The 25,178-nt window shown below is 44.2% G+C and overlaps 4 protein-coding genes across 4 annotated transcripts in view; 1 reads left to right on the top strand and 3 right to left on the bottom strand.

Annotated features, from left to right (window-relative positions):
• ATP2A2 (ATPase sarcoplasmic/endoplasmic reticulum Ca2+ transporting 2) overlaps nucleotides 1-1,196 on the top strand; it is a 44,301-nt gene extending 43,105 nt beyond the window's left edge. The window contains exon 21 of the mRNA XM_082293661.1: nucleotides 93-1,196. Within this exon, the coding sequence (XP_082149787.1) occupies nucleotides 93-106 (14 nt within the window). The 3' untranslated portion in view covers nucleotides 107-1,196. The remainder of the gene's footprint in view (nucleotides 1-92) is intronic.
• A 4,981-nt stretch (nucleotides 1,197-6,177) lies between these two features.
• Nucleotides 6,178-14,143, bottom strand: ANAPC7 (anaphase promoting complex subunit 7). The gene is made up of 11 exons (XM_082293541.1): nucleotides 13,957-14,143; nucleotides 12,731-12,917; nucleotides 12,130-12,249; nucleotides 10,926-11,037; nucleotides 10,538-10,691; nucleotides 10,290-10,432; nucleotides 9,944-10,061; nucleotides 9,361-9,557; nucleotides 8,459-8,683; nucleotides 7,896-8,046; nucleotides 6,178-7,028 (listed from the first exon to the last, which is right to left on the bottom strand). Exons 1-11 carry the CDS (start codon nucleotides 14,055-14,057, stop codon nucleotides 6,839-6,841), a joined length of 1,698 nt encoding a protein of 565 aa, XP_082149667.1. The 5' UTR covers nucleotides 14,058-14,143; the 3' UTR covers nucleotides 6,178-6,838.
• Nucleotides 14,144-15,510: 1,367 nt separating this feature from the next.
• Nucleotides 15,511-20,314, bottom strand: ARPC3 (actin related protein 2/3 complex subunit 3). The gene is made up of 7 exons (XM_082293212.1): nucleotides 20,206-20,314; nucleotides 19,030-19,129; nucleotides 17,929-18,005; nucleotides 17,597-17,665; nucleotides 17,200-17,326; nucleotides 16,777-16,871; nucleotides 15,511-16,021 (listed from the first exon to the last, which is right to left on the bottom strand). The coding sequence occupies exons 1-7, from the start codon at nucleotides 20,209-20,211 to the stop codon at nucleotides 15,959-15,961; spliced, it is 537 nt and encodes a 178-aa protein (XP_082149338.1). The 5' UTR covers nucleotides 20,212-20,314; the 3' UTR covers nucleotides 15,511-15,958.
• Nucleotides 20,315-21,073: 759 nt separating this feature from the next.
• GPN3 (GPN-loop GTPase 3) lies at nucleotides 21,074-25,167 on the bottom strand. The gene is made up of 8 exons (XM_082293290.1): nucleotides 25,089-25,167; nucleotides 24,894-25,002; nucleotides 23,987-24,154; nucleotides 23,448-23,572; nucleotides 22,669-22,784; nucleotides 22,273-22,369; nucleotides 21,777-21,905; nucleotides 21,074-21,323 (listed from the first exon to the last, which is right to left on the bottom strand). Exons 1-8 carry the CDS (start codon nucleotides 25,134-25,136, stop codon nucleotides 21,261-21,263), a joined length of 855 nt encoding a protein of 284 aa, XP_082149416.1. The 5' UTR covers nucleotides 25,137-25,167; the 3' UTR covers nucleotides 21,074-21,260.
• Between the last annotated feature and the right edge of the window lie 11 nt (nucleotides 25,168-25,178).

Raw genomic sequence — 25,178 nt, 5'->3', positions numbered from 1 at the left:
TTCTGTCACTGTTGATCTTAGTCTTGCTTGTATAATGATACTTAGCATTCATCCTTTCATTAACTGATGCCTTTTCTTTCTTTCCTTTTCAGCAATACTGGAGTAATCGCTTCCTAAACAATTTTGCAGAAATGTAAGGTTGTTTTGTTGCGTGCATGTGTTTTTAGCAACACATCTACCAAAACTTCTGCATGTATCGTGTAAAGATTCTTTGCTTTCCCTAAAAACAAAACTCATTGTGTTCTCTGTGGAAGAAATGTGTGGTACCATTAGGACTTCATGATACAGATGTACAAACGTGCAATATAGCTTACCAAGTCGGAACTCTCTCCAGAGAAGTTGGGTTTCTGTGCTGCATGGAGAAGAGTTTGGTTATCCTTGAACAAGAATTGCAGAGCTGTCAGCCAATTTCCATATTCCTGTATGTAAAATGTCAGTTTATACAATGTACAATATCAGATAATGCATGCCTTGGGTTGTAGACGGATCTCTCTCTGTATTGTATCATCCAAACATCCTACTCCAACAGCTTCTGTACAATGCTCTCCTATTTATAAACCCATGGAAACGATTACAGATGAATGTTAAACCGTAAGCCTCCACTTCATAACATTGGATTTTTTTATCATCTGTGCAAATCAACCTCTTTTGCACTGTAATGTAACTTATTTAAATCTAAGGCAGTAAGACAGATGTTGGTGCAATACAAAATATCGTGATGCATTTATCTAAAAAGCAATGACGACGTAGCCAGTTCCCACAGCTGCATGTGTGACCTTTAGAAGTTGTAAATAAGATCAATTGTCTATTGACATGCTGACAGTAAGGAGCATCACACCTAGTTTCATTTGTATCAGGTAAATAAATTTATTCTACAATACATACTCGGCGTGTTATTTGATGCACTTTGTTTCCTGCAGGTCCGTGCGTAGGCACTGCAGCGCGCTCTTACTTTAATGCCAGGATGACACTTTTTAGCACCAACACCATTGCAATCTTTCCTCCTAGAACTATGCAGATGCAGCTGCTCCTCGGCAGTATTGACCTCCTCGCTGGTGTGATTCCTCTGTCCAGGGGCTTGTGTGTGTGTTTAAGGGACACTGTCAAGTACTTTGATCACTCAGTTTTTTTAAAATGCTCCATTGTTTGTAAAATCCCTCTGAGAAACGGTAAAATAAACAATTCTTTCCCAACTACATCTTTATATTTTTTTTGTCCTTTTCTATTATCTAAATTGCCCCAGCCTAAAGTCGCTTCTCGTCTCTTCCCTTTCTGTAGGCAAAAGGAAGAGAAGCCAAACGTGTTTGCTCCAAACCACACCATGAGCATCCTGCTGGGAATGCTTTGGGCTCACTCCCTTCCCCAAACCAGGGGCTGTTCTGCCACGAGCTCACAAGGCTGCTGCCAGGCAAGGCTAAAGCACTCCCAGGGTAAAAGCTGGATTTTCCAAGTGTCCTGTAATGTTCTGCTCCAAAGCCCAAACACTAGGTTTTGTTTGGAATAAGAGACGACTTAGGAATGTGTTTTACATTAAATGTAATGCCTCTTAGCCTCCAGTCCCTGATAGCAGCACCCTGCTGGCAAACAGCATTATCCAAATGAGGTGACACATCTGAGACCCTTCAAACCAACAGTGTGATGTTTAAAAATACAGGGGTCGAATTCCATGGTCCAGCAGCTCTATAGGATGGTGGAGGGTGCGTTAATGCATCGGGCTGAGCTGCTGGTGGCTGCTTCCTACTATGGTAGTGCTGTGCTGGGCAGGCTGAGCTCTGCTGCTCGCCCCGGGGCTGTCAGAACCCGGCTCCGCACTCCCTTATCTCCCGCTGCAGCTCCTCTCGCAGCCGGATTTAGAGCCGGGCCTTGGCACACACCGCCGGCGCTGTCAGCACAGCCCCTCCCGCTGCAGGGCTCCGGCAGCGCTTCCCACGGACACCTGAGCTCAGGACCGCAGGCATTTGGCCAGGGCAGGTGGGGGAGACGGCCCCATGAGCACCTCTTCCCTTTCTCAGCCTCAGCCCGCCTGGGAAAATGGAGCGTTTCTCAGAGCTCACCATCACTGTTGTCCCAACGCACCCGTGTGGAACTCGCTCCAGCCCGGCTGCTCCTCTCCTGCCCCTTTTTCCTGCCTGTAGAAATTCTCGTCCCCAGCACCGGTGCCAAAAGTAAAGCTCAGCAATGACAGGAAGTCGTTATTCAGCACCCAGCTCGTGCTGCTGTCACAGTGAGGTGCATTCCTCAGCTGGTTCCAGCAGCTGCACGTTCAGACAGCTCTGAGCAAACTCACACCAACTCACACCTTATTTTTAAACATTTCTTTAAAGGATGATCTGCAAGTTTAAGCAGAACGAGTCCCCCAGCTGGAGTACAGCCATGTGAGGAGAACGTGATGCTCAGTGGGTTGCCGAGGTAGTCAGTGCAAGAGTATGTGTTAAGAGATGCTGAAATAAACAGCTTCATCTTCCCCCTCCTCCTCCTCTTCTCCCTGCAAACCCCCAGCTCTAAAGCATCACATGGATGAGTCCACTGACAGCACAGAGCAAAGAAACCATTCCCCACAGCTCAAGTCATGAGGTATTATGGACATACTACACCAAACTCTAAATACAAAGGGCAGGAAATATCCCTATTTTTACCTCGAGGTGAATTTGAGTATGATTAGAGCCCACATCCACCCCCAGGAGGGTGGGTGAGAAATGGGAGAAGCTCAGAGCACCTGAAGAGGTCTTCTAAAAGATTTCATCCCAACAGTTTTACCCACATGGAAGCACAGAGAAGACTTTGGACATGAATTTATCAGGCTCCAGGGATTTTCCCAATACCCTGAACCATCCCTCTATTTGCCACATGGCTGTTTTGATGGGATGATATGGGAGGAAAAGGAATCTTATCTCCAAACTCACAAAGTCCTCAGCCCCTCTGGAAGCTCTTTAAAAGGGAAGTTTGTACAGAGTAAATGTCCACTGGGGACCCACACCCAACACCCCAGAGCCACTGACTTTGCAAAGCAAAGGCTCAAGCCAGTGAGTGAAAACAGATTATTCTATTTTGTTGTTCCATCAAGTGATAGCCATGGACTGGCCAAAGGGCTTTCCTTAATATAGAAATTGTTACATTGAAGTTACCCAGGTGAACATTTTATTTTTTTCCTGAGTTGTTTGCACCAAAATTTATCTATCTATATTATTTATTATCTATTTCCTCCCCAAACACCCAGTCCTCTATACATCCTTGCCTCCTCTTGGCCAGCTTCCAAAGGACACTTTAACCACCTAAGGCTATTTAGTTTAAAGTCACAGGTTTATACTGAGTTTAAGCCCTCCTAAGGTCACTAAATTCAAGAACCATGGACACTGCAGATCTGGGGTTTTTAAATATATTTGGTTGTGGTGTGTTTGTGTAACTTGAAATGACAATGGCAGACACAGCCTTTGAGATTTTCTTACCACTGAGATCTAAATGAGGGAATAGGGTTTGCTGAATCAGAAATCCTGCCTGCTTCTGCCCTGGATGGATCAGTTTCCACATCACTGAGCTCCTGAAAAGCAAGGAGGGAAGAATCACCACACAAAGAGGCTTAATGAGGAAGACAGTTACTGAAAGGGGGAAAAAAAAAAGTCCTGGTTAATCAAAAATCTCTCTATAATCAGCAGCAGCAGAAAAAGAAGCAGCAACTCGATTCAACAGAGGACACTGATATGGGCCAGCAGTCCTCAGTCCCTCCTTTATCTCTGTTTCACAATTCTAGAATTCCCATGATCTGGAAATCCGAATTAGAAACACTGCCACTATTTCAGGTGTTACCAGCACATGACAGGAGTAAATGCATTATTTAGGCAATTTCTAACCACACCATGAATGTGTGCTGCTTTTAGACTCTGGTAAATTCAGCCTTTTAGCCCTTACCCAAATCTATATAAAATTTGAAGAAATTCTGTCCCTTTCCCATCACTTCTTGTCAAAGTAGGAAAGAATTAAAAGTTAGTAATGAAATACGTGATTTAAATTTGAGGATTTCAGGCAAACAGGGGCACTCTGCCTTTACCCAGCCCCAGACCAGCACCTCAGACACACCAAGACTTTTCAGTACAACTGGATGGCAGCAAATTTCTTGCCTCATGTCCAAACTGTTTCATTTCCATCACTGATTTAACACAGCCTGAACTTCAGTTCCTGGCTTTGTGATCTTTTCTTCTTGGGTGCAGAGCATGTGATTGAGGGAGGGAATGAGGTCAGCTGCTTATTAAGGGCTAATTGTTACATTCCCTGAACTAAAAGCCTGTAACTGCATTGGAGAGTACCAGACCTCTGCAAAACCAGAGATCACTTTCTAAAATTAAAGCACTAATGAAGGCTCATTAATAGGCAAGCAGAATCCCTCTAGAATTCTGAAGTGAGGGCCAAATATATCTCTCTATATAGTCTCAACATGTATGGCACCTCAAAGTCCCACAGTCAGTGCAACTCTTAGCAAAGATCACACACGGCTACCCCAACACATCAGGTACTCACCAGGCTTTATCTGACAACTTCCCATTTTCAGTAAGGAACCCACTTCTCAGAAAACCAAAGCTGTGAGGATACAACTCCACTTTGGACAGCCATCTCAAGGTGTTCTTAGGTGTGCCTGGACATGTTTGCTAAAGCTGCACCTAAGGACTCATCTTGAAATAATTTTAGTTACCTGCCTGTTGTAAAAGCAGAGATTATCAGATTATCTACAAACACACTACAGAATGGTTGCAATAGAACTGTGGTTCTCCAGTTTCCTGTTTTATGTAAATACTTCAGAGAAATGTGTAAGGCCAGTGGTTTCTACCTGCAGTGAATGACCTATTCAAAGGAACCATTAGAACAAAATGGCTGAAAAATACATCACATACCTCATATACTCCTCATCACAATTAAATGTATCCTGTCTTTAGTTTAGTAACACAAACAACTCCATTTTCATCCACAGCAGAGGTTTGCAATAAAACTAGAAAGCTAATGCAGCTACCCAGCTTTCAGCTGTAGAATATGTCTGGTGAACACTGAGTGTGAGGAGAAAGCAAAGTTTTTTTTATATAAAAAAAGATGCTCTGAATATGCTTGCATGCTTTTTCTGTTATGAGACATGTGATGAGCTGAAATCCATTCACTGCATCCCACAGCAATGGCAGAGAGATGAACAGGATGAGGCCCCTTATCTGCCAGAAAGTCATTAATGAAACATTTGCTCTCCCCGAGATGCCCCCATTTGGTGGATTTGCTTACTGGAAGAGCAGGAGCACCTTATGCCAATCCAACTGCCACGACAGCTTTGCTTTGTTGTTCTTCCCCTATCACCTTCAAATAACCATAATTCAGTTTGGTATTTTGGAAAATCTAAAGCCCACAGAATTCCAGAGAGAACAGACAAGCAGCTGTTTTCTTTTCTTAAATGGATGAACTATTGGACTCCTCCTTTGTAAGCCATGTCATACCAAAACATTTCCAAAACAGACAATAATCTGCCTCTTGCTTTTGTTGTGCATTTTTGATACAACATCACAGAGGGATATTTTACCCTTTTCTGCCTTTCAGGGAGAAGCTTCTTTTCCATGTCATGTGTTTGTAACAAACAGCCATTTTTCCTCCAACTGATACTCGAAACTATTTTTTAGCTTTCTAAAAAGTCTGTGTGCTCCAGCATACCTGTGGTAACAAAATAAATACCAAAGGAATTAAACTCTCAATATAAAGATGAAAAAAACACGTTTTGGTAAAGACTAAGGAAGTCAGAACTGTAAGAAAAATAAGTAATTCCTCTTCCCACACATCAAGCCCACAGAAATGAAACAGTTTCTAGATTACCCAAAGCAGTTCACCCTTGTTATGCTGAGGTTGGAATTTGTACGTGAAGCAATTTTGCTGCAAAAGGTGAGAGAAAAAGATGTGAATTCAAAAACTACCTGACAAAATCAGGAAGTACATAAACATGGAAAAAACAGGACAATATGTGGATTTGCGTAATTTAACATTTCTCCAGCACTGCAAGGGATGAATTCTTTTTATAGCATTTTAAATGTCAGTGCTGTATACAGAATGTAAAGTGCTTTGAGTCACTGCTGCAAAACCTTCCAGGAACATACTGAAATAACATTAAACTGCATTTTAAAATAAATGCTAACATAGAGACTTTAAGTAATTACAGGGTTTAGTAAGGGTTGAAGAAAAGACTTTAATTCTCCACCACTGGCTCAATTCTGAACACAAAGAAATCAGTCAGCTACAAAAAGTGTCCTGCAAGTCCAAGTTGCCTATTGTCCCAAACTTCTCCTGGACAGCACAGGTAATGCCCTAGAAAAAGACAAATTAATTCAACAAATACAGCAAAAGAAAAGTGCTGCTTTCAGCCACACTCAAGTAACTCCCCCAGACTTCACTGACAGCAGCTCCCCCAGACTCAAATGGCTGCATACAAATGAGCAAGACCTTTCCCACAGAGGAGTACAAACCACTGTATTTACAACTTGCCCAAGCACACTTAGCCCTGGACAGAACTCAGACATTGTTTTCATCACAAACAACAGGCTCATGACACACCTCAGATTCTGATGGTTTCAGTTTTAGCAGGAATTTTTCAAAATAAAGTTGCAAATAACCTCGGATGCAGTTAGTCCCTTACACTTAATAAATAAGAAGCATCAAGAATCTCCACAGTATTGAGATGCACAGAACTACTAATTGGTTTCAGAGTGTATTAAAAAACCAAAAAAAAGTCCTTTGTTACTGCAAAAAAATCATAGTTTCTGTTCTTCTAAGAAGAGTGGCCCTAGTGGTGTGTTCAAGGGCCAAAACGAGCAGCAGGAGGCTTTTACTGCATCCCAAACCACTGTTCTTGATCTGCCCACTGAGCTGCTTCACTGTCACTGCCTTCCAAGTCCCCCTCTTCTCCACTTCCCTCCATGTCATCCACATCTTCTTCCTGGGTGGCATCTGTTGGACTTTCCTCTTTTTCCATTTTCTGCAGTCCTTCTAGTGACTTCTGATCGTTTGGATCCAAACTGAACAAGTGAAGAAAAAGAAAGCATTGTCCTGAAACGTTTTTCTCTTTGTGACCTTAGTGTAAAGAATAACAATAAAATCTCATCCTGTTGTCTGCACTTCCTGTTTAACATCATCAGGAAGCTTATTTTAGAAGATGATGCAACTTCCCCTTGAGCTACTGTAACACTGAGTATTAAATCTCTTTATAAAACAGTTCTGATCCCCAAGAACGCATTTATCTAAACATCCCACTCTTCCAGAAAACTGAGTCACCTCTCCCAACAATACTAATTATAAAGTAACATGAAAGCAGTAAAAATTTAAATGACTCTGACTAAATATAATCTATGCAGGCAAAAACCAGCTGACCCATTTAAGCTATACAAGTTTGCAGCGGACATAATGTGCTGGGTTTAAGGCAAATTGAAGATGTTGCAATCAAAACATGGGAATATTTAACAAAGTAACACTCTAAAATAGCATTTAGGTTATGTTAAGTTGAATCACACTATTTAAATTTATCAAGTAGCTCATTTTTATATGCACCTTCTAGTGTAAAAGAATTGATCTTAAAGCCTGACTATGTAATAATTAATAACTATAAATAATTCCATACCTTAATCCTTTTGTTAGTCAAGGAATCACAAGCCTAGTGATGTATTTAGCGTCTTACAGTCCTTACATTTTGCATTTCTCAGTTCAAAGTCTTAAGACCAACCAATTTATTACCAGGGTGTCATTTGTGTGGTTTTGCTTGTTTTAAGGGAGATTGATATAAAGCCACCTCTGATTCTCATCCTAATCAATTAATAGCTCATCTTTTTACTCAGTGAAACTGATTATTGGTTCTTATAAACCTCCTGCAGTCTCAGGGTGTACTTTACCTCAGGGCTATGCTGTACTGGTCCATGGCTTCCTGGTACTCGTTGACAGCCACGAGGAAGTCTCCCAGGATCCGGTGCAGCACACAGTCACTCTGGTTAGCCAGGGCATTCCTCAGCAAAGCAATCCCATCTTCATACTTCTGTTCTCTACCTGTTCACAGGCAAAACTACTGTTTTAATTAATAGTTGAGACAAATCTATAAAAAGTCAGTGTTCACAGTCTTCCCAACACAAGGCTATTTGTCCCTCCAGACCTGTCAGCAGGAGGACAGCAGTGCTGTACTTCTTGCAAGATTAATTCTAACAATGACTTTTTGTTGCAATAGCTGTTGCACTCACAATTACATCTACTTCAAAGTCAAAACATTATGTTTGCAATTGCTGTAAGTGTAGTATCAGTTGCTGGATGCAATTAATTCCTGTGATTTTTCCTTCAGGATAGAACTGACAAATCCCCAGACTGTATGATCACTGTTCCATCCTTCCCATCAATGTGGCTGCACAACATCCTTTCATGTACAAAGGTATCTTTAAATAAACCAACATGGGGAAAAGGAACTTACTGAGAAGTTCTGCTTTCTTTACCACAGCTTTAATGTAGTCAGGTCTTTGTGTGAGAGCTTTATCCAGCAACGTTTTTGCCTTTTCCTGCGTGACTGGGTCCTCCAGGCAGACTGTGGCCAGCAGAGTGAGGGTCTGTGCGTTTGCCCCCAGGGTTTTGTACACATTATTTGCCATCACCATGGCTTCACGGATGCTGTTGGATGCCAGGTAACACTCGATGAGACCTGGTGGTGTCAGATAGAAACATTGCAGGGTTTGAGTCAGCACCACAGGCACTCACCCCTCCATCATTATTTGCACTTAGTAGCACTCAGGTGCTGAACAGCTGACACCCCAATAAGCAAACATGAATTACAATTGAGAAAGTGAATCTATGCATGTCAACATACTCATTTTACAGATAATTGACTTGAGTTAATTAATGGGCAGGCACTGAAAAAAACCCCAAGTACACCTAATCTAACATTTTTGTCCAATTCCAATACTGAGATAATTAATACTTCACCTGGACTCTTCACCACTCACCATATACTTGAAGCTGCTGTTGAGATCAACAAGATTTAAATATTTAAACAAATATGACAAAACAAAGCTCCCAGCAAAACTATCAGTTAATGTCATCGTCCAAAAGCAAGCTGCTCAAAACACCCAAGTTTGTTTACATCCAGATTAAACAAAACAAAAACCAAGAAAACCCCTTTTTGAAAGTCATTCTTACAAACCCACACATTCAGTGGTATATTTCACCTGACAGTTTCGACTGCTTCATCGGTTTTGGGGTGATAATTATTTACTAGAAAGCCAACAGGAGGGAAGAACTGCTGTTTATTCCCTTGCCTCATCATCAGCATGACACCAACCCTCACACCGGAGCAGCTGTGAGTGGCTTCTCGTGGCTCACCTTCGTAGCAGTCCAGGCGGCAGGGCGCGAGCCGGATGGCCTCACGGAAGTGGATGATGGCCTCCTGCACCCGGCCCATGTTCCTCAGAGCAGCTCCTTTCAGCAGCAGGGCTTGCACACTGTTGCTGTTCAGCTGGATAGCTTTGGCTCCCAAGTATAAGGCACGGGAGTATCGTTTGCTGTAGAAACTGTGACACCTACAGAAAGAGGAGAGGGATTGTAAATGTGCACTGCCTGCGGTGCCTGTGTAGAGTCACGGGGGTTTTGAACTCCTTGCATTTGAAGTTAAGAAAAAAAACTTCTTCTGGAGTTTAAAAAAACCCCATTATAAATATTAAAATTGTTACTGCTATTTATTCTATTGCTGGTATTGCATAAGTGTGGTAACTCTAACAGATTTAGCATACAGAAAACAAACATGACGGATATTTACAGAGAGCTAGTTTAAGGTACCCAAGAACGGAACAGACAGGATAGGAAAGCACCTTCTGAACAAAACAAGCTGAACCCACCTTTGTCAGCTGTAACCCACCACACTCAGCAAATCGAGAGCTGAGGTGAGAAAGGAAAGAAAACAACTCACCCAGATACCACCCAGGGCTCTGCGTGCTGGTCAGAAATATTGAAGAGCCGGCAGCCCAAGTTCTCCACATCCTCCAGCCGACCCTCACGCGCCAATAAATAGCCATAAACATCCATTCCTAAAGAGACACGTTGGAGGATCAATCCTCAAGAAATGTTCATTCACAAGAAAAAAAAGCCACCAAAACCACAAACACCTACTTTAAACTGTGCAACTACCAGGAAGGGTTCAACACATGCAGCTTCTGAATGTCAACTCTGAGCTGAAAGCTGGGTAAACAATATACAATATTCCACTGCATGTAGCTGTTACTCTTCAAGTCAACCTTCTCTCAGGATTTACTCACCTTTTATTAGGTAAGGATCCAGCATTTGTGCTTGTTCAAATTTTAGGATGGAGTTTTTATTATCTCCAGCTCTGAAGTACAGGTCTGCTAAGCTCCCCAGCAAGTCCACGTTATCCCTGAGCAATGACTTCTTCTCTAAAGAGCTTAAAGGGAAAGAAATGCCCGTTATTTATAAATGACATTTTGAATATCATTGTATATAAGAACTAATGTATTATTGGATTGCATCATGCTCTTTCAACTCTTACCAAATGGTGTTTATTGCTCTGGTGTTGTCTCCAGTATGCACGAAGGCGTATGCCTTGATCCACACGGAGAGCCAATCCAAATTGGGAATGCTCTGGATTATATTGATGGTCATGGAGGCCACTTCTGCTCCCTTCACTGACAGCGAGAGCAAGCCTGTTTAGAAGGGTTCATCCATCAGTCTCAGCCACTCAAAACTGCCTTTGATACAAACAGTCTGAGGGTCAGAAACTCCATCCCTTGACAAGCACAAACAGCTGTTACAGGGCTTGTTACAATTTACATAATGTGGGTATGACATGCAAATGCAAGACAGTTACAGAGTCCCAAGTGCAATTCAAATTACAACACTACTGAACACTGCAATGCTCCCAGTGTGCAGAGACCCACCTAGGATGGCATCCAGGGCCAAGGGGCACTGCCTCAGCACTTCTTTGTAGCTCGTCACCGAGGAGCGCTCCTGACCTGCTTTCTTGTAGAGATTTGCCAGCATCATATTGATCTACAGACAACAGAAATGTGGGGACAGTCAAGTGTGAGGAAGGAGAAAGAATCACTAAGAAAGGTCACAACTCTGTCTTCAAGTCTGCCTGCCTCTGTTCTGGGCAAAAGACAAAATAACCTGCTCTTCTGAGAACGCTCTAAGGTACCATATAGTATAAAATGAAAACTCTGGCTTCTTTCTGAGTATAGAAATAAAATCTACATTCTTTTGTATGTGCACAGTGCACCTTGAAATCTGTGCTGTGCACCAAAGAAGTCAAAAGATGGGCAAGTGCTCCTACGTGATGCCAAGAAGGATCTGTATATCCATTAATCAGTCTCTTCCAGGAATCTCTCTGTATCCACAGAAGTGTTTGAATTAGCTTAGCAAGGCAGAGAAAGTTTCCATTCAGCTTCTGAATGAAGCCATGATTGACTAAAGAACAGAAGTTATCTGAGCTCTACACAAGTAGCTGGTTTCTGCTACAGCACTTTCATTTACTGGTATATACAGGAGAAAGTTTACTCTTCTCAACTTTTTCTGTTCTGTAACTTGATCTTTGAACAGAACACTCTGACATTAACTGGAGTTTAACCCATGTACACTTTTAGGACAATTTAACATGAAACACAGTTGACTGATCTGATGTGTTAATCTTTTAAGCCCTTCTGAGTAACAGAGCCAGCAAGCAAAGACTCCACAGATTTGGCACTGCAGACCACAAAGGGATCTAAATATTTAACATTACCTAAACTGTTGTTGAAAGGATTAAAAGATTTTAAAAGATGGAGCACTAGCAAACCTTCTACTTGCCAAAGTCTCCAGCCTTTCAAGGATTTTACACTGCTTCAACTACACAAGAAGTTAATAAAAATGCACAAAACATTTAACTCCTTTTTTTTTAAAAAAAAAATTCTTTCTAACAGAGGAAATACAAAATTGGTATGATTTTAAAGAAAAGGGTCCCAATCAGCTAATTTAAAATTAGAAAATGCTACCAAGCAATATTTAACTACAGAAGAAGACATAATGCCATTATACCTATACACTGTGTTCTGCCCTATAGATACACTGACCAAGAACCTGTGACAAAAACCTGCCAGAACCCACCTTTGGAGTTCTCTGCCTGGAAGGAATCCCATCAAGAATAGCAATGGCATCTTTATCTTGCTTCAGCATTGTGTAACATTCAGCCATTTTGTATTTCACTTCAATTTCTGACGGTAAACACTGAAACAGAAAGAAAGATTTAAATGCAATATTGGTTTAATCAGGTATGAAACTTTTAATAAGGTTTCCTCATAAATATTTATACTGTGTTGAAAAATATCTAGTGCAAGTCATCTAACAATGCAACTCACTGCTAGTTCATATTGTTCCTGTCTTCAAATTAAAAGTATGAAGTACACATACAGAAAAACGTTATGTTGGAGACCATTTTAAGTTTTGCATTAGAAAACACCACACAGATATTACCAAACTAATCAGCCTTAAAAGTCAGGTTTATTTGCCATGATAAATGCACAATCTAAGGCATTTAAAAGACATGTAAAGGTGATGCTCAGGGAACACAGTTAGTGATGGACTTGGCAGGGACTCGACCTGAAGGATCTTTTCCAGCCTCAGTGACTCTGTGAATACTGAGTCAGCAACATTAACTGGAAGAGGGAACGTGATCACTTCATGCAGCACATTATCAATTCTTAAATACCTGGCTTTGGGGTGTTGATGCAGCATTCCCAGTAGAAGGTCTGACTTTGGAAGTTTTACTTAAGGCTTTTTTCTGCTGTAAGGCCATCGTGTACTTGCTGACAGCATTCCTATATTCCTTGTCATGGAAGAGGGAGTCTGCATGATAGACAAGGAGCTGGTACTTCTGAGATGGAGAGAACAGTTCCCTAGAAGAAATGCAGACAGAAAGGCTGAGATCAGCTGGCTGTACAAGAATCAAAACTTTACAGATCCAAAGTATCTGTAGCTCTGGTTTGTCTGGCTTCAACTTTCAACTGCTGCAGCTTCTTTACTACACTGGAAGGACCATTGAGTAACAGGTACTGACCCCTCACACAGGTACTGACTCCTCACCCCGGGGTTATCTCACCAATTTCCTTTATCTGTAAACAAACAAATCCAACAGCCACTCCTGACACCTCATCAGCAACAACAGCTCAATGTTTGGCTACTTGGCCACTGCCCTCATCCTTCCCATAACAAGGCTGTCAATGTCCATTACACTGCATCAACTTTCTCCTAGGATCCTTTTATCAGCTAAGGATCCAGCATTTTACCCACTCAGATTTCAGAACAGAGTTTTGTTTGGATGGACTCAGCTCCTTGTACAGCTGGTCTGGTCCTAATCCCTATTTCCACATTACACAAACCCCTTTTGTAACACTCCTTGTATGTGTGCAGACCAAATGACCTAACTGTGGCCTTCCAGGACCTGAAGGGAGCCAACAAGAAACATGGAGAGAGACAATTTATAAGGGCCTGGAGTGACAGGACAAGGGGGAAATGGCTTCACACTGACGGAGGACAGGGTTAGATTGGATATTAATAAAATTCTTCCCTGTGAGGGTGGGGAGGCCCTCGCACAGGTTGCCCAGAGAAGCTGTGGCTGTCCCATCCCTGGAAAGTGTCCAAGGCCAGGTTGGACAGGACTTGGAGCAACCTCGGACAGTGGAAGGTGTCCCTGCTCAAGCCAGGAGGGGTGAAACAAAACAATCTTCAAGGTCCTTTCCAACCTGAACGATTCGGTGATTCCATGACTCTCTGCCAGGACACCTATGGAGTAGCGGGCAACCCAAAGGGACGCTAATGCTGGTACCCGAACAGAGGCAGGACCCATCCCCGGCAGGGACAGGGCCACCCCGAAAGCGGCCCCGCTCCCCCCTCACACCGTGCCCCGCGCGCGCCCCCTGCCGGCGGGGCACTCACGGGTTGTTGCCGCTCATGGTGAGGAGCAGCCCGCTGAGCAGCCGCACGTTCGAGTGCAGCCCGGCGGCCGCCATCTCACGCACGTGCTCCACCACACTCATGCTGCCGCCGGCGGGGCGGAGGGGACGGGACGGGGGGAACCGGGAGAGACGCGGAGCGAGGCACCGGGCACGGAGCTACCGCCGCCGCCCGCCGCCACTCCAAAATGGCGCCACCGAGGGGTCCTCGCGCGCCGCCGCCTGCAGGCGGCCAAGGCACTGCCCGCGCGGCCCGACAGGCGCGCGGAGGGCAGCCCGCCCCAAGGACCCCCCGCGGCGGCGGGAACGGGTGTGAGGGGATGGCGGGGTCCGGGCAGCGCGCGTGAGGGGATCCGCTCCCCTGTGTGTCCTCTGGTGGAAGACACGCACGCCCCCTGTGTCCACAGCTCCTGAGTTCGCCCCTTGTCCTTCTGAGAATACGCTGATGGTTGCCGCAGCTAAATGTGACTGAGGGCTCCGACATAAGGAAGCTCCTGCCTCTAAAAATTGGTAACTGAGGAGAAAGACCTTTCAAAACCTAAATTTCTTCGGAGAAGTCCTTCACTAGGCCTACCATTAACTACAAGGATAGACTGAGAGATGAATCATAAGCTTTATTTTCCCACCTTTATTACAAAAGCATTGTAAGACATGGCTATCCTATTCCTAAAAATTGAATCAGTGGGAGCTTTCAGTTTGGACATACCATCACTGCTGTTGGGAGAGGAACACAGCTCTCAGCAAACAAACACACCAGGCAGCAAAACATCACCAGCACTGGGCTTCAGGTAACACCAAAAGTTTCTTGGTGCCGTGTGGTGACTGTGACACGAGTCCTGCCATGAAGGAACAAAACCTGAATAAACGAAGCGTGGATTTGTGTTCTTCCAGAAATCATCTGGCTGATCAGAACAGCCACTTTTTACCAGTTTGGAAGTGTTTGAATCCGCCATCAGGAAGGCAGCCACAGACCCAGCTGTGTGGGATTTGCCTGTGTTACCCTGTAAAGACATTTCAGGAACACAGCTCTGCGGAGACAGACCTGCTAAATAAACAGGTAAATTGATGCAAACTGCAGCTCCTGTATTAATCCCAGTTTTCAGTGAGAATGATTCACTTCCAACTGATTAACGTTACACAGTAATCATGGAATCACAGAATGGTTTGGGTCAGAAGGGACCTTAAAAGTCCCTTAAAGATGGCCAGGGACATCTTCCACTGTCCCAGGTTACTCCAAGCCCCATCCAACCTGGCCTTGGACACTTCCAGGGATCCAGGGGCAGCCACAGCTTCTCTGGGCAACCTGTGCCAGGGCCTCCCCACCCTCACAGGGGAGATTTTTTTCCCAGTATCCAATCTAAACCTGCCCTCTGTCAGGTCAAAGCTATTCCCCCTTGTTGAGGCACTCCAGGCTGTTGTTGGCTCCCTTTAGGTCCTGGAAGGCCACAATTAAGTCACCCCAAAGCCTTCTGCAAAAAAAAAAAAGCCCTCTTTGACTTATTTGAAAGCTGTCCATAAGACACACAGTAGTTACCACGTTAATTACAAGCGAATTTTATTGAAAACAAGGTAAAAATCACTGCACTGGACAACACAGCGTGAGAGGTCTGTTTTCCCTGGACATACGACACCCAGACTCCAGCCAGCAGAGCAATGACACAGCTCCCCTGCCCCACAGCCAAGTCCACTTCTTCTCTTAAATACAAGCCCTGGTTTAAATGCTGTAGCCACGATTACAAAGCAACTTGCATCTGAAACAGCACGTTAGAAATCACTTATTAAGCACCAGCTTAATAATATTTGCTTACACAACTTATCTTTTTGCTCTCCCTCCCTCTATCACTCATTGACAGGTTTGGTTTTTTTCTTTTTTTTTTTTACTTCATAAGCACTTAATTCTTCCTTGGTACAAAACGTATCCAAAACAAAGGCAAAAGACTTGAATATCTTGCTGTGGAAATGCTTAAAGTTGTTGCCACTTTGCTTCACTGCCCAGGGCCTGAGAGACTCTTGTTCATGAACTGCCTCTTCACAAAGCAGATCCACCACTGCAGAAGGAAGTACAGGTCAGAAAATCTACAAAAGTGGTTTCCATTGACTTTAAAGTATTCAATCTCTGACATATAACATGTTAAGACTCCAGTTTTCCACTCTGGTTTCTACTGGAATTGAGGTGAACAAGACAATAGGAATGGATACAATGAATTCATATTACAGGACTTTGAATTAAAATGAGAAATTCTACTTTCTCTTATCTTACTTTTATTGTATTTTATTCCAATACAATCATAAATGAGGGATGCATTAAGAAGCTATGCCTTTGAAACAATTAGCCTAAGTAATTTCAACATTAAATGCAGGCACATTTGCACATGAAACATGTGAACAGTCAAGAGGTGACTCATTCATTGATCAGTGATTTTTCTTTCAATCTGGGTAAGAGGCAAAACAATCGACTTCAAAGCAGCTCTCAAATCAGAGCTGCCTGGGAAGACAAACAGCACCTCCTGAGCTTGAGAATTTCCATTTGCAACCCCAGCCAAGAGCAGATGTGCAGTGCTTTGAAGAGTTGAACCAGACACCTCTTATTACTGCCCTGCTTTTGAAACTAACCCAAACTGTCATATCACATTAGATTAAATTTATTGATAACTTGCAGCTGTCATTTCACTGTAAAATCAGTCCAGCTTGGCTGAAGTTACCCACCCCTGACCCTCACCCCATCATCTCACTTCTCTCCACGTGGCTGAAAAAACACCCCCAACCCTTCATTAACTCCGTGGTGATGCCACTGAACTCTTACCTTGCTTGGCTTGTCACTCTGAGGATCAAATACTTTGTCACAAAGGCGAAGGCCGGTTTCTTGCCTCAGCTGCTGCAGGTAGGCCCTCATCACCTCTGAAAGCAGCACAGCAAAACCAGGGTAAACTGGGGAGCACCAACTCAAACTGGATTTAACATGGACGCATCAGCGATCACTGCTTAAAGCAGAGAGGGAGTTTCACATCTACAGGTACTCCCAGCTGGCTGAGTTGATTTGCTCAATTTATCTATGGATAAGATAGAGGTCAGAAAATCCAGCTTGTGCTGCCTTCAGAAGACAGATTTAGTCTTCTAAATTTAAAAGATTTGGTTTTAACAGTAATTTTTCTAACTGCAGTCACAAAAATGCAGTTAATAAAGTGTGAGCCCAAGGCAGCCTTCAGCGGCCCTGGGTCAGCCTTACCTTCCTCCTGCTTGTTGGCAGGTTTGGCATAAATGGCGTTAAGTGGAAAGCCAGGCTCCCCTGGGATTGGGAAGTTAGTGATTCCTAGTGTGTACATTTCCTTCTCTCCTTGGCCTTTGGAGTTACACTGGAAGACCAGGCAAACAATGGATTAGCAGTTATAAACAAAAGCATCCGGAGCATTAGACCCAAGTATTTTACCAATCTGTAACATTAAAAACTCATCAAGAAGAGCAACACAGCATATCCACATTGGAGTATCTGAGACTCTGACAACTGGGACTGGGGTGAACAGGACTATCTGTGCCCCTGGAAGGAGAGTATCAGGAAATCCTTTCCTGAGAACAATCGTCAGAGCAGACTGTTTCCCTCCTGCACAGAAATTCAGTTTTCTTACCTTTTGCAGCTTTTTCAGGCACTCAGAAATGTACAGGGTTACATAGATCAGTGTTCTGTCAGCCTCATTCTGCAAAACAAGAGCAGGAACTCTTCAATTACAGGACTTTGTGGAACTCATAAAGTCTGAAGCAGGAATGAATTCAAGCCATTTTGGGCTACAGTTTCCCCATGAGAGGGAGAGCTGCAATTCATGGCATTTACCCAACTTTAAAGGTTAAACGGAAGGGGAGATTTTGTGATCTAGTAGAATTACTTCCTTGAAAATAAATTTATATTCACAGCACCAACCCTCCAAAGAACTAGAATATGCTCAGTATCTCAAAAAATTACCTTAATTTCATAATTTTTGAAGAAAACATTAGCTTTGAAGTAGTAGATGGCTTCATCTATAATATCTGTGTCCTTAGCTAATAAAAAAGAGATACAGAGTTAAGCAATGCACTATTAATACTACATTTGTCATAACTTCTACTCACTGAAATAAATAAGGATTACTGCAAAGGCAAAACCTTGGTATTTACAAAAAGCAGAAGTCAGCACCATGTTAAGAGAAAACATGTGGAACACCATGAGCTCAGACTGTAATATTTAAGCTTCCTACTCCCTTCTTCCCCTGTGATATGTCACTTCACAAACACCAGCAATTCAGCAGTTCCTCACCTTTCTACCATTTGAGTAACTCATCAGAGTTTTAACATCATAAAAGGATAGAAAAAAATGTTTTTGGAGACAGCATACCAGCACAATCACTCACATTCCATTATCCTCTTCAAAAAAAAGGAGGGGAGCAGAACACAGTGATGAACTGACCTTTGCTACCATCCAAGACTGCTTAAATCCAGGAACATTTCCTTTACATTTGCCTTCTCCACCTGAACCGCCACATTGCTGGGAAATACCACGCCTGGGAAGTTCAGGTGCTGAAGGGGAATCTGTACCTGGCTGCCTGTGGGCCCTGTCAGGGTGCCTGTAACCTCATTTCAGTTCCTGAAGCTGCACACCCTTAGGTGCTGCAGTCCCACTCCTCATCGCTCAGAGCAGCCAAGCGTCTCCAGCCACAGCCCGAAGCAGCAGCTCTCGGTAGCTGAACCCCCACTTCCTCTGACACAGAGGCTTCACACCACCACAGCCTCCTCAAAACCCTGCTCAGGAGCACAGGGAGACACAGGGGGAAGCACCGAAACAGCAACCAGAGGCTTGGATTACTGAAACTACTAATTCAGCACAACACAAAGCACATTTATCTGTGCACAATTATTTTCTATGATTTGCACAACTGAAGTAATTGAAAACTTCTTTCCTCCTCTCTAAACTGCAAAGCCTTCCATTTCCCACCCCTGACTCGTCTCGTCATTCTTGCTGGGGCTGGCTTAGAGCAACCCCTGAGATGATGAGCTATATCCAGTAATTCAGAGATTATTATAAACTTACTTTCTCGAGGTGCTGGGCCCTTGAACTGGCTTCTGATGGGTAACAGTGCCATGTTCCCAATTAGTTTGGTGTCTGAGTCCATTAAAGTGGAGTGGTAAGCCTAGAGACAGAGAGAGCTGGTTATTGATCCTACTGAAAATAGACATTTCCATATCCAATCACATGTCCCCTGTGTCTTCATCAAACAGGAGTCACAGCCTAGTTCATTATGATGCTTCCAGCATTTTTTCCTTGCACAAACAATTGCTATTTTTTATTTAGGCCCAGATCTTGGTGCCATTCTGGTGAATACCATCGAAGCACCACCAGTGTCACCACTTGCAGTCGCAGTGGTGGGAGATGGGATAAAATCTGTGTTGTTGGTCTGCAGGCACAGTTCACCCCCAGTGTGCCTGACCCCATCCTGGCAGCATCAAGGGGTAACAGCCCTGCTCACCTGCCTGAGTTTTGGGACATTGCACTCAAAGTTAGTTGGTCATTAAAAAATATGTAATTTATTTCCATGTCTGAGTACTAATAGTAGATAATTATAAATAAAGCCAGGCTTAATACACTAAAAAAAAAAAAAAAAAAAAAAAAAAAAAAAAACCAGAAAGAAACAACAAAAAACTAACTGATGTAAGTGAAAAACAAAACAGCTTTCTGCATATGACAAATTCTTCCTAGAAAACCAATTTTCAACAACTATTCAGTTTAGTTTCAGGCACTTTCCAAACGTTTCCTGGGTGCTGTGCCAGGCCACTGGGAATCCCTCACTTCCTCACAACCCACCTTTTGTGGGGGGCAGGGAAGGATGTAGAGGAGAGCGGGTGTAAAAAGCAGGTGAACAAAGCCAGAGCAAAGCCCTGCTGTGACCACCCTGTCCCCCGCTGCTACCGGGGCTTGCACCCTCCCTCCCGGCTGCGGGTGGATCCCTGGCAGGGGGAGGAGGAAGAGGAAGAGGAAGGCGCTGGCCTTCCAGCAGCCTCCCATGAAGAGCCATTCCCCGCTCTCAGGAGCGCTCCCCGCAGCTGCAGCCCCTTCCCCCCGCACTGACCGAGGCCAGACCCCGCAGCAGAGCCCCTTCCCCGGCCCGGGATCACCTCCGCCGCCCCCGGCCCGGCCCCGCCGCCCCGCGCCCTCCTGTCCGCGCTGCCGCCGCCGGGGCCGCGCAGCGCCGGGTTCGGAGCCGCTCACCGGCATCTCGAAGGGCAGGAGGCGGCTCGGCGGGGCCGGGCGGGAGGGGAGCGGGGCGAACCGGGCAGCAAAGCGGCCACAGAGCTTCCTCCTCCGCCTACGCTGCAGGAAATGAGGCAGCGGCAGAGGCGGTGCGAGGAGGGGAAGCGGCAGCCGTGCACCGCCCCGGAGGCAGCGCACCGGGAAGGGATCCCGGGAGGCATCTCTGTACCCGGACACTGCCCCTACGGGGAAAGGGCCACGGAGAGGCATTGCTCTGCCAGGGCTCTGCCGGTACCGGGAGGGGATCCCGGGAGGGGATCCCGGGAGGCACCGCCCGTTCGGGGAAGGGGTTCCGGGCTGCTTCGCTCGCAGCTGGTTTTCTCTCCTGTGCATTTCCAGTACAGCCCAGCCGGCTGCACGGGGCACTTCGTGTAAGGAAGCACAAGAGGGGACCAAACGTGGTGCGTTCAGAAAGATACAGTATTTTTAGGTGCACACTCCTATTACTATCATTACCTTCCCTGTGACCCAGCGTTGCTGGATTTGTCCCCTGGTACCTGACTCACGGCATGTCAGGGAGACAAAATGGGAGGGTTTGGAAGGTGAGTCACAGTAATTCAACTGTAGGGTTGGGGTTTGTCCTTTCAAAACGCCCTAAGCATGGCTTGTCCTAGTGGCAGTCTGGAGGTGAATTAAACCACCGAAGTTTCCCCAACTTTTGAATGGTTTAATTCAGCCAGATCAAGACCTGCCACACACAGTTTTGGAAGCCCTTTTCCTCTAGATATGCAGGATTTGCTGGGCTGTTGAATCTCTTGCCCAGTTCTGGCTCTGCTTTTTTTCATACGTACTAACACTGGCCTCTGTATTTTATAACACACAAGCATAATAAAAAAAACTTGTTTATTAAAGTAGTTATGAGGTCATGTAACTCACTCTCCACTATAAATATGAGTTATTTTACAGGTAAAATATCAAGTGTGTTTGTGTAGGGATTGGGTTGGTTGTTTTTTTTTTTCATTTTTATTTTTTACCAAAAGCAAAGTATTTTCCTCCCTGTTTGAACATGTTTTTTACTCATCCACGTGATCTTGAAAGTATTCATCCACAAGAGCAGATTTATCTTCTTCACATTCCTGTCAAAAAGACCAGAAAAATATAAACCTTCCTGGGTTGAACACAGGAATTATCAGGGGACTTTGAACAGTCATGCAGGAAAAAAACTTAGTGATCTCAGTGGTCCTTTCTGACATTTGAAGGTTAAAATTCTGTTAATTTTGAAAACCAAAGTAATACTTTTAAACACAACCACTTGATCAATCTCCATATACAAGGTGATATTAGAGAATTTCACTTTTAGAACTCTAAATGAAGATGGTACAAGCATTGTCACTGAAAGACTAAACATGGCTTATTTTGAACTGTACTATATTACTCTCTTATCTCAGCAGAGATCCCTCCAGGGCAGGGGCTGGGCATACCCCACAGTACTAAGACAATATTTATTAGCAAGGCAAAGAATATATTTGTATTACAACTATATTATGGATCCTTTCTAATTTTTAATCTTCTCACCAGCAGTCCCTTACCTTTGGTTCTTTAAATTCCAGATCTTCCCCATACTGAATGGTGAAGTCTATGTGCTGCAGAACTATGTTTATACTTTCCTCATCAGAGCGATCCAGAGGCAGAAATCGAACCATACCATAGTCATCAATCTAAGATTCAAAGGATGTTGGTACAAAAATGCAGTCAGTTAATTCTCAATCACAGCACTCTAAGCCACTTCCTTAAACCACATTTGTCTGGACTTCTAAATACCATTTAAAGTCACACTGCAAACCAATGGTAATTCCCTACTCAGAACACCTGGTTACCAGTCCTGAGTTCTACACTGTAGAAAAAGCCATTTCCCAAAATTGCCAACAGAAAAGAATTCAAAGAAAATGTATTGGCTACAATCCAGCTATCAAGAGTATCATATCAGTAGTATCAAGAATCTCATGCTAATCTGAAAAAATGAAAAACTGAGTTAAAAGAGGCAAAAAGTGATAGTGCATTTTAGGGTACAAGCAATATACCTACCAATCCACATATAGATTTGGTCAGTTTTTTAAACCTTTTGCTTCTCAATATATTTGTAGAATCTTCAATCATAGAATACATATCTGGATCCAAGTACCTGCAGAAACAAAGTCACCATTAACATTGAAAGTCTGTCATTCAGAATGACACAAAAGACCCAAGATAATTACTTACAAAAAAGCCAAAGATCAATACAAACATGGAGCTATTCTTTTGACTCTGACTAAACTAAGCATCCTACCCAGATGCTTAAAGACTATTGTTTGAAATAAATGAAATCCATGTTCTCCCATTCCAAAAGAGTCTGTTTTAATTGTGGGAAACATTAGACTGAATTTTCAGTGAACTCTGCCTCAATATATTATACTACAGAGCAAATAATTTTTTGGAACTTACTTTTCTATTTCCTTCTTGGCTTTCTTGCTCAGCAAATCCATTTTGGTCATGACGTTAATCTGTGGAATCTCCAAAGATATCATTGCACTGAGAGCTGCCAGGATTCCAGAAATAAACTTGAAGAGGATGAAAAATGATGTATTAAAGTACAGAAAAACACAACACAAACACACAGGACACTCAGCCACGGGCCAAATCTGGTAATGAATATATGGAACATGGACACCAAGCCATATGAGGAATTATTCTCTGTTGGAAAAAGGCAGTGCCAAGTATCCCCTTATTTTTGGAGCCTCAAATATTGATCTGCCACTGAAAAGGGCACTAAGGAAACCCAAACCCTTCTCAGGATAGTTACTGCTAAATGGGAAAAGTGGCCTGCTTGTTCTCGGGATCTGAGAAAGCTCTCATGGAATCACAGAAGAATTTAGGTTGGAAGGGACTTCTGGAGGTCATCTGGTTCCTACAACTGCTTAAATAGAGGAGCTTCTAGGTCAGACCAGGCTGCTCTGGGGTTTGCCCAGTCAAGTTTTGACTCCATGAACATTCACTGCACAATCCCTCTGTGCTTGTCCCCAGTCTGACCACTCTCACAGTGCTGGTTGTCTTTACATCCATCTGGAATTGTCCTTGCTGCAGGCTGTGTCTGAGGCTGCTGATGACAGCAATCAGATCTCCCTGAACTTGGCAATTTTTCCTCCAGGCAAACCCAGCTCCTTGAATGGCTCAGACTTGTTCTTTATCAATATGAACTTTTTCAACATATTTCAAATGGATACCTTAAAAGATTCCACCATAAACTGAGAATCCACAAGGAAAACTCCACAGACACGGAATTCCCACTGCTGCAGCTGCTCCACCAACTGTTTCATCACCGGCAGGTGCGTGTAGAGTTCGATCTGACCTGGGACACACTCAGGATATTAGAAGGTTGGAATGTGAGGCAAGCAGGAACAGTTCACAGTTACACATAGACATGGGATTGCATTTAACATATATAAAAACTGCTAAGGAAAGCACCCTCTTTTCAGGCAGCTCTGACTGTGTTTGGGTGAAGTGGAAAAGACCTCCTTTGGTCTCCAGTTAGTGTTAAGTTTGCAGTTGCCACAGTATTCCCACAGCACATGATGCTACCAAACATCTGTGCAGTCACCCAGATGAACCCAGGACCAAGTGCACTCCTAAGACAGCTGAAAGTGACTCTGACAACTGTTAATAGCTCATCAAAATGTGAATTATCACAACCATCTAAAACCAAATTTTCCAATTTGAGAATTTTCCAATGAAGAGCGATACCGAAACATTGGCGTGTGTTTACCTGGGCAGTCAAACAAAATATAGTCATCCTCCACGTGCCCAAGGCTCTCCTCCAGCCAGTTGAAGTTATTGGCAAAGTATTCCATGCAAAACACCAAGCCACCATTGGGGCCAAACCTCAAGGACTCATCTTCCATGACATCGTCCACTTCTATCAGCTCGCGGATGTCTGTGACAACACACACGTCACCAAAAGCCAGGAAATGAACTGCAGACAGCTCGGTAGGTGAGAAAACCAACACAGCTTTACAGCAGCGCTGGGTGCACGGCATCTCCCCACTCACAGGCACACCCAGCAGCCACACAAAACTGTGGATGAACTTACACAAGCTCATTAATTCCCACAATACACACATATACGCTAAATACTTCCCCGGACTTATTTGGATATGAGTAGGGGTCTTTTGAGGGTTCCTGGTGATTGTTTGGGAAACATCTCATTCCCCAAATTTTCATCCTATGGTCCTGCATCTTCTAGTGAATCTCTTCTCCTTGAAGGTATCTCAGCTATGTGGCCAGGTCAAGATGCACATTTTTTATTATCTTTGTTCAGACCTACTGTTGTTCTCAAAACGGAAACATCTGCCAGTACATATCAGTCTCTAGGGTAGGTAAATACCGGAATTAAACGCGAGTTGACACAGGGCAACAGTCGCTGATGCAGGCAGTTATCACTATTACAGCGCTACATTAATGTCTGACATAGGCACTATTTGCTACCAAACCAGGCATTATTTGGGGTATCACTGATATAAGGATCACACATTATTTTGTTTAAACCGTTTTCTAACATCCTCCCTCACTGCCGCATGGCCTCCCTTTTACAGCAATAGAACTTGTGCGCTAGCACGCCCCCGGGGCGGTTCGAGCCCGGCGATGCCCGGGGCTCGCCGGGGGCCGCCGCTCACCTGCCATGACGGGGTAGCTGAAGAGCTCGGCCGCCGGGTCCAGGTTCACCACCTGCACGGCGCGGCCCAGCGCCTCGCAGTGCTGCACCATGGTGGAGCAGTACGTGCTCTGCAAGGCACACACGGCCGTCAGGAGCCGTCAGGGAGCTCCCGCCGCTCCCCGCTCCCCATCTTTCCCCGCCGTTCCCTGCTCACCTTCCCGCTGCCCGCCGGGCCCATCACCAGCTGCGCGTACCGGGGCATAGCTGCGGCGGCCCGGCGGGAAGTGGCTGCTACGGCGCTCCG

This window comes from Coloeus monedula (genome assembly GCF_965178545.1).
Source record: "Coloeus monedula genome assembly, chromosome: 18".
NCBI lineage: Eukaryota > Metazoa > Chordata > Aves > Passeriformes > Corvidae > Coloeus > Coloeus monedula.
This window is presented reverse-complemented; position numbering and strand designations above follow the sequence as displayed.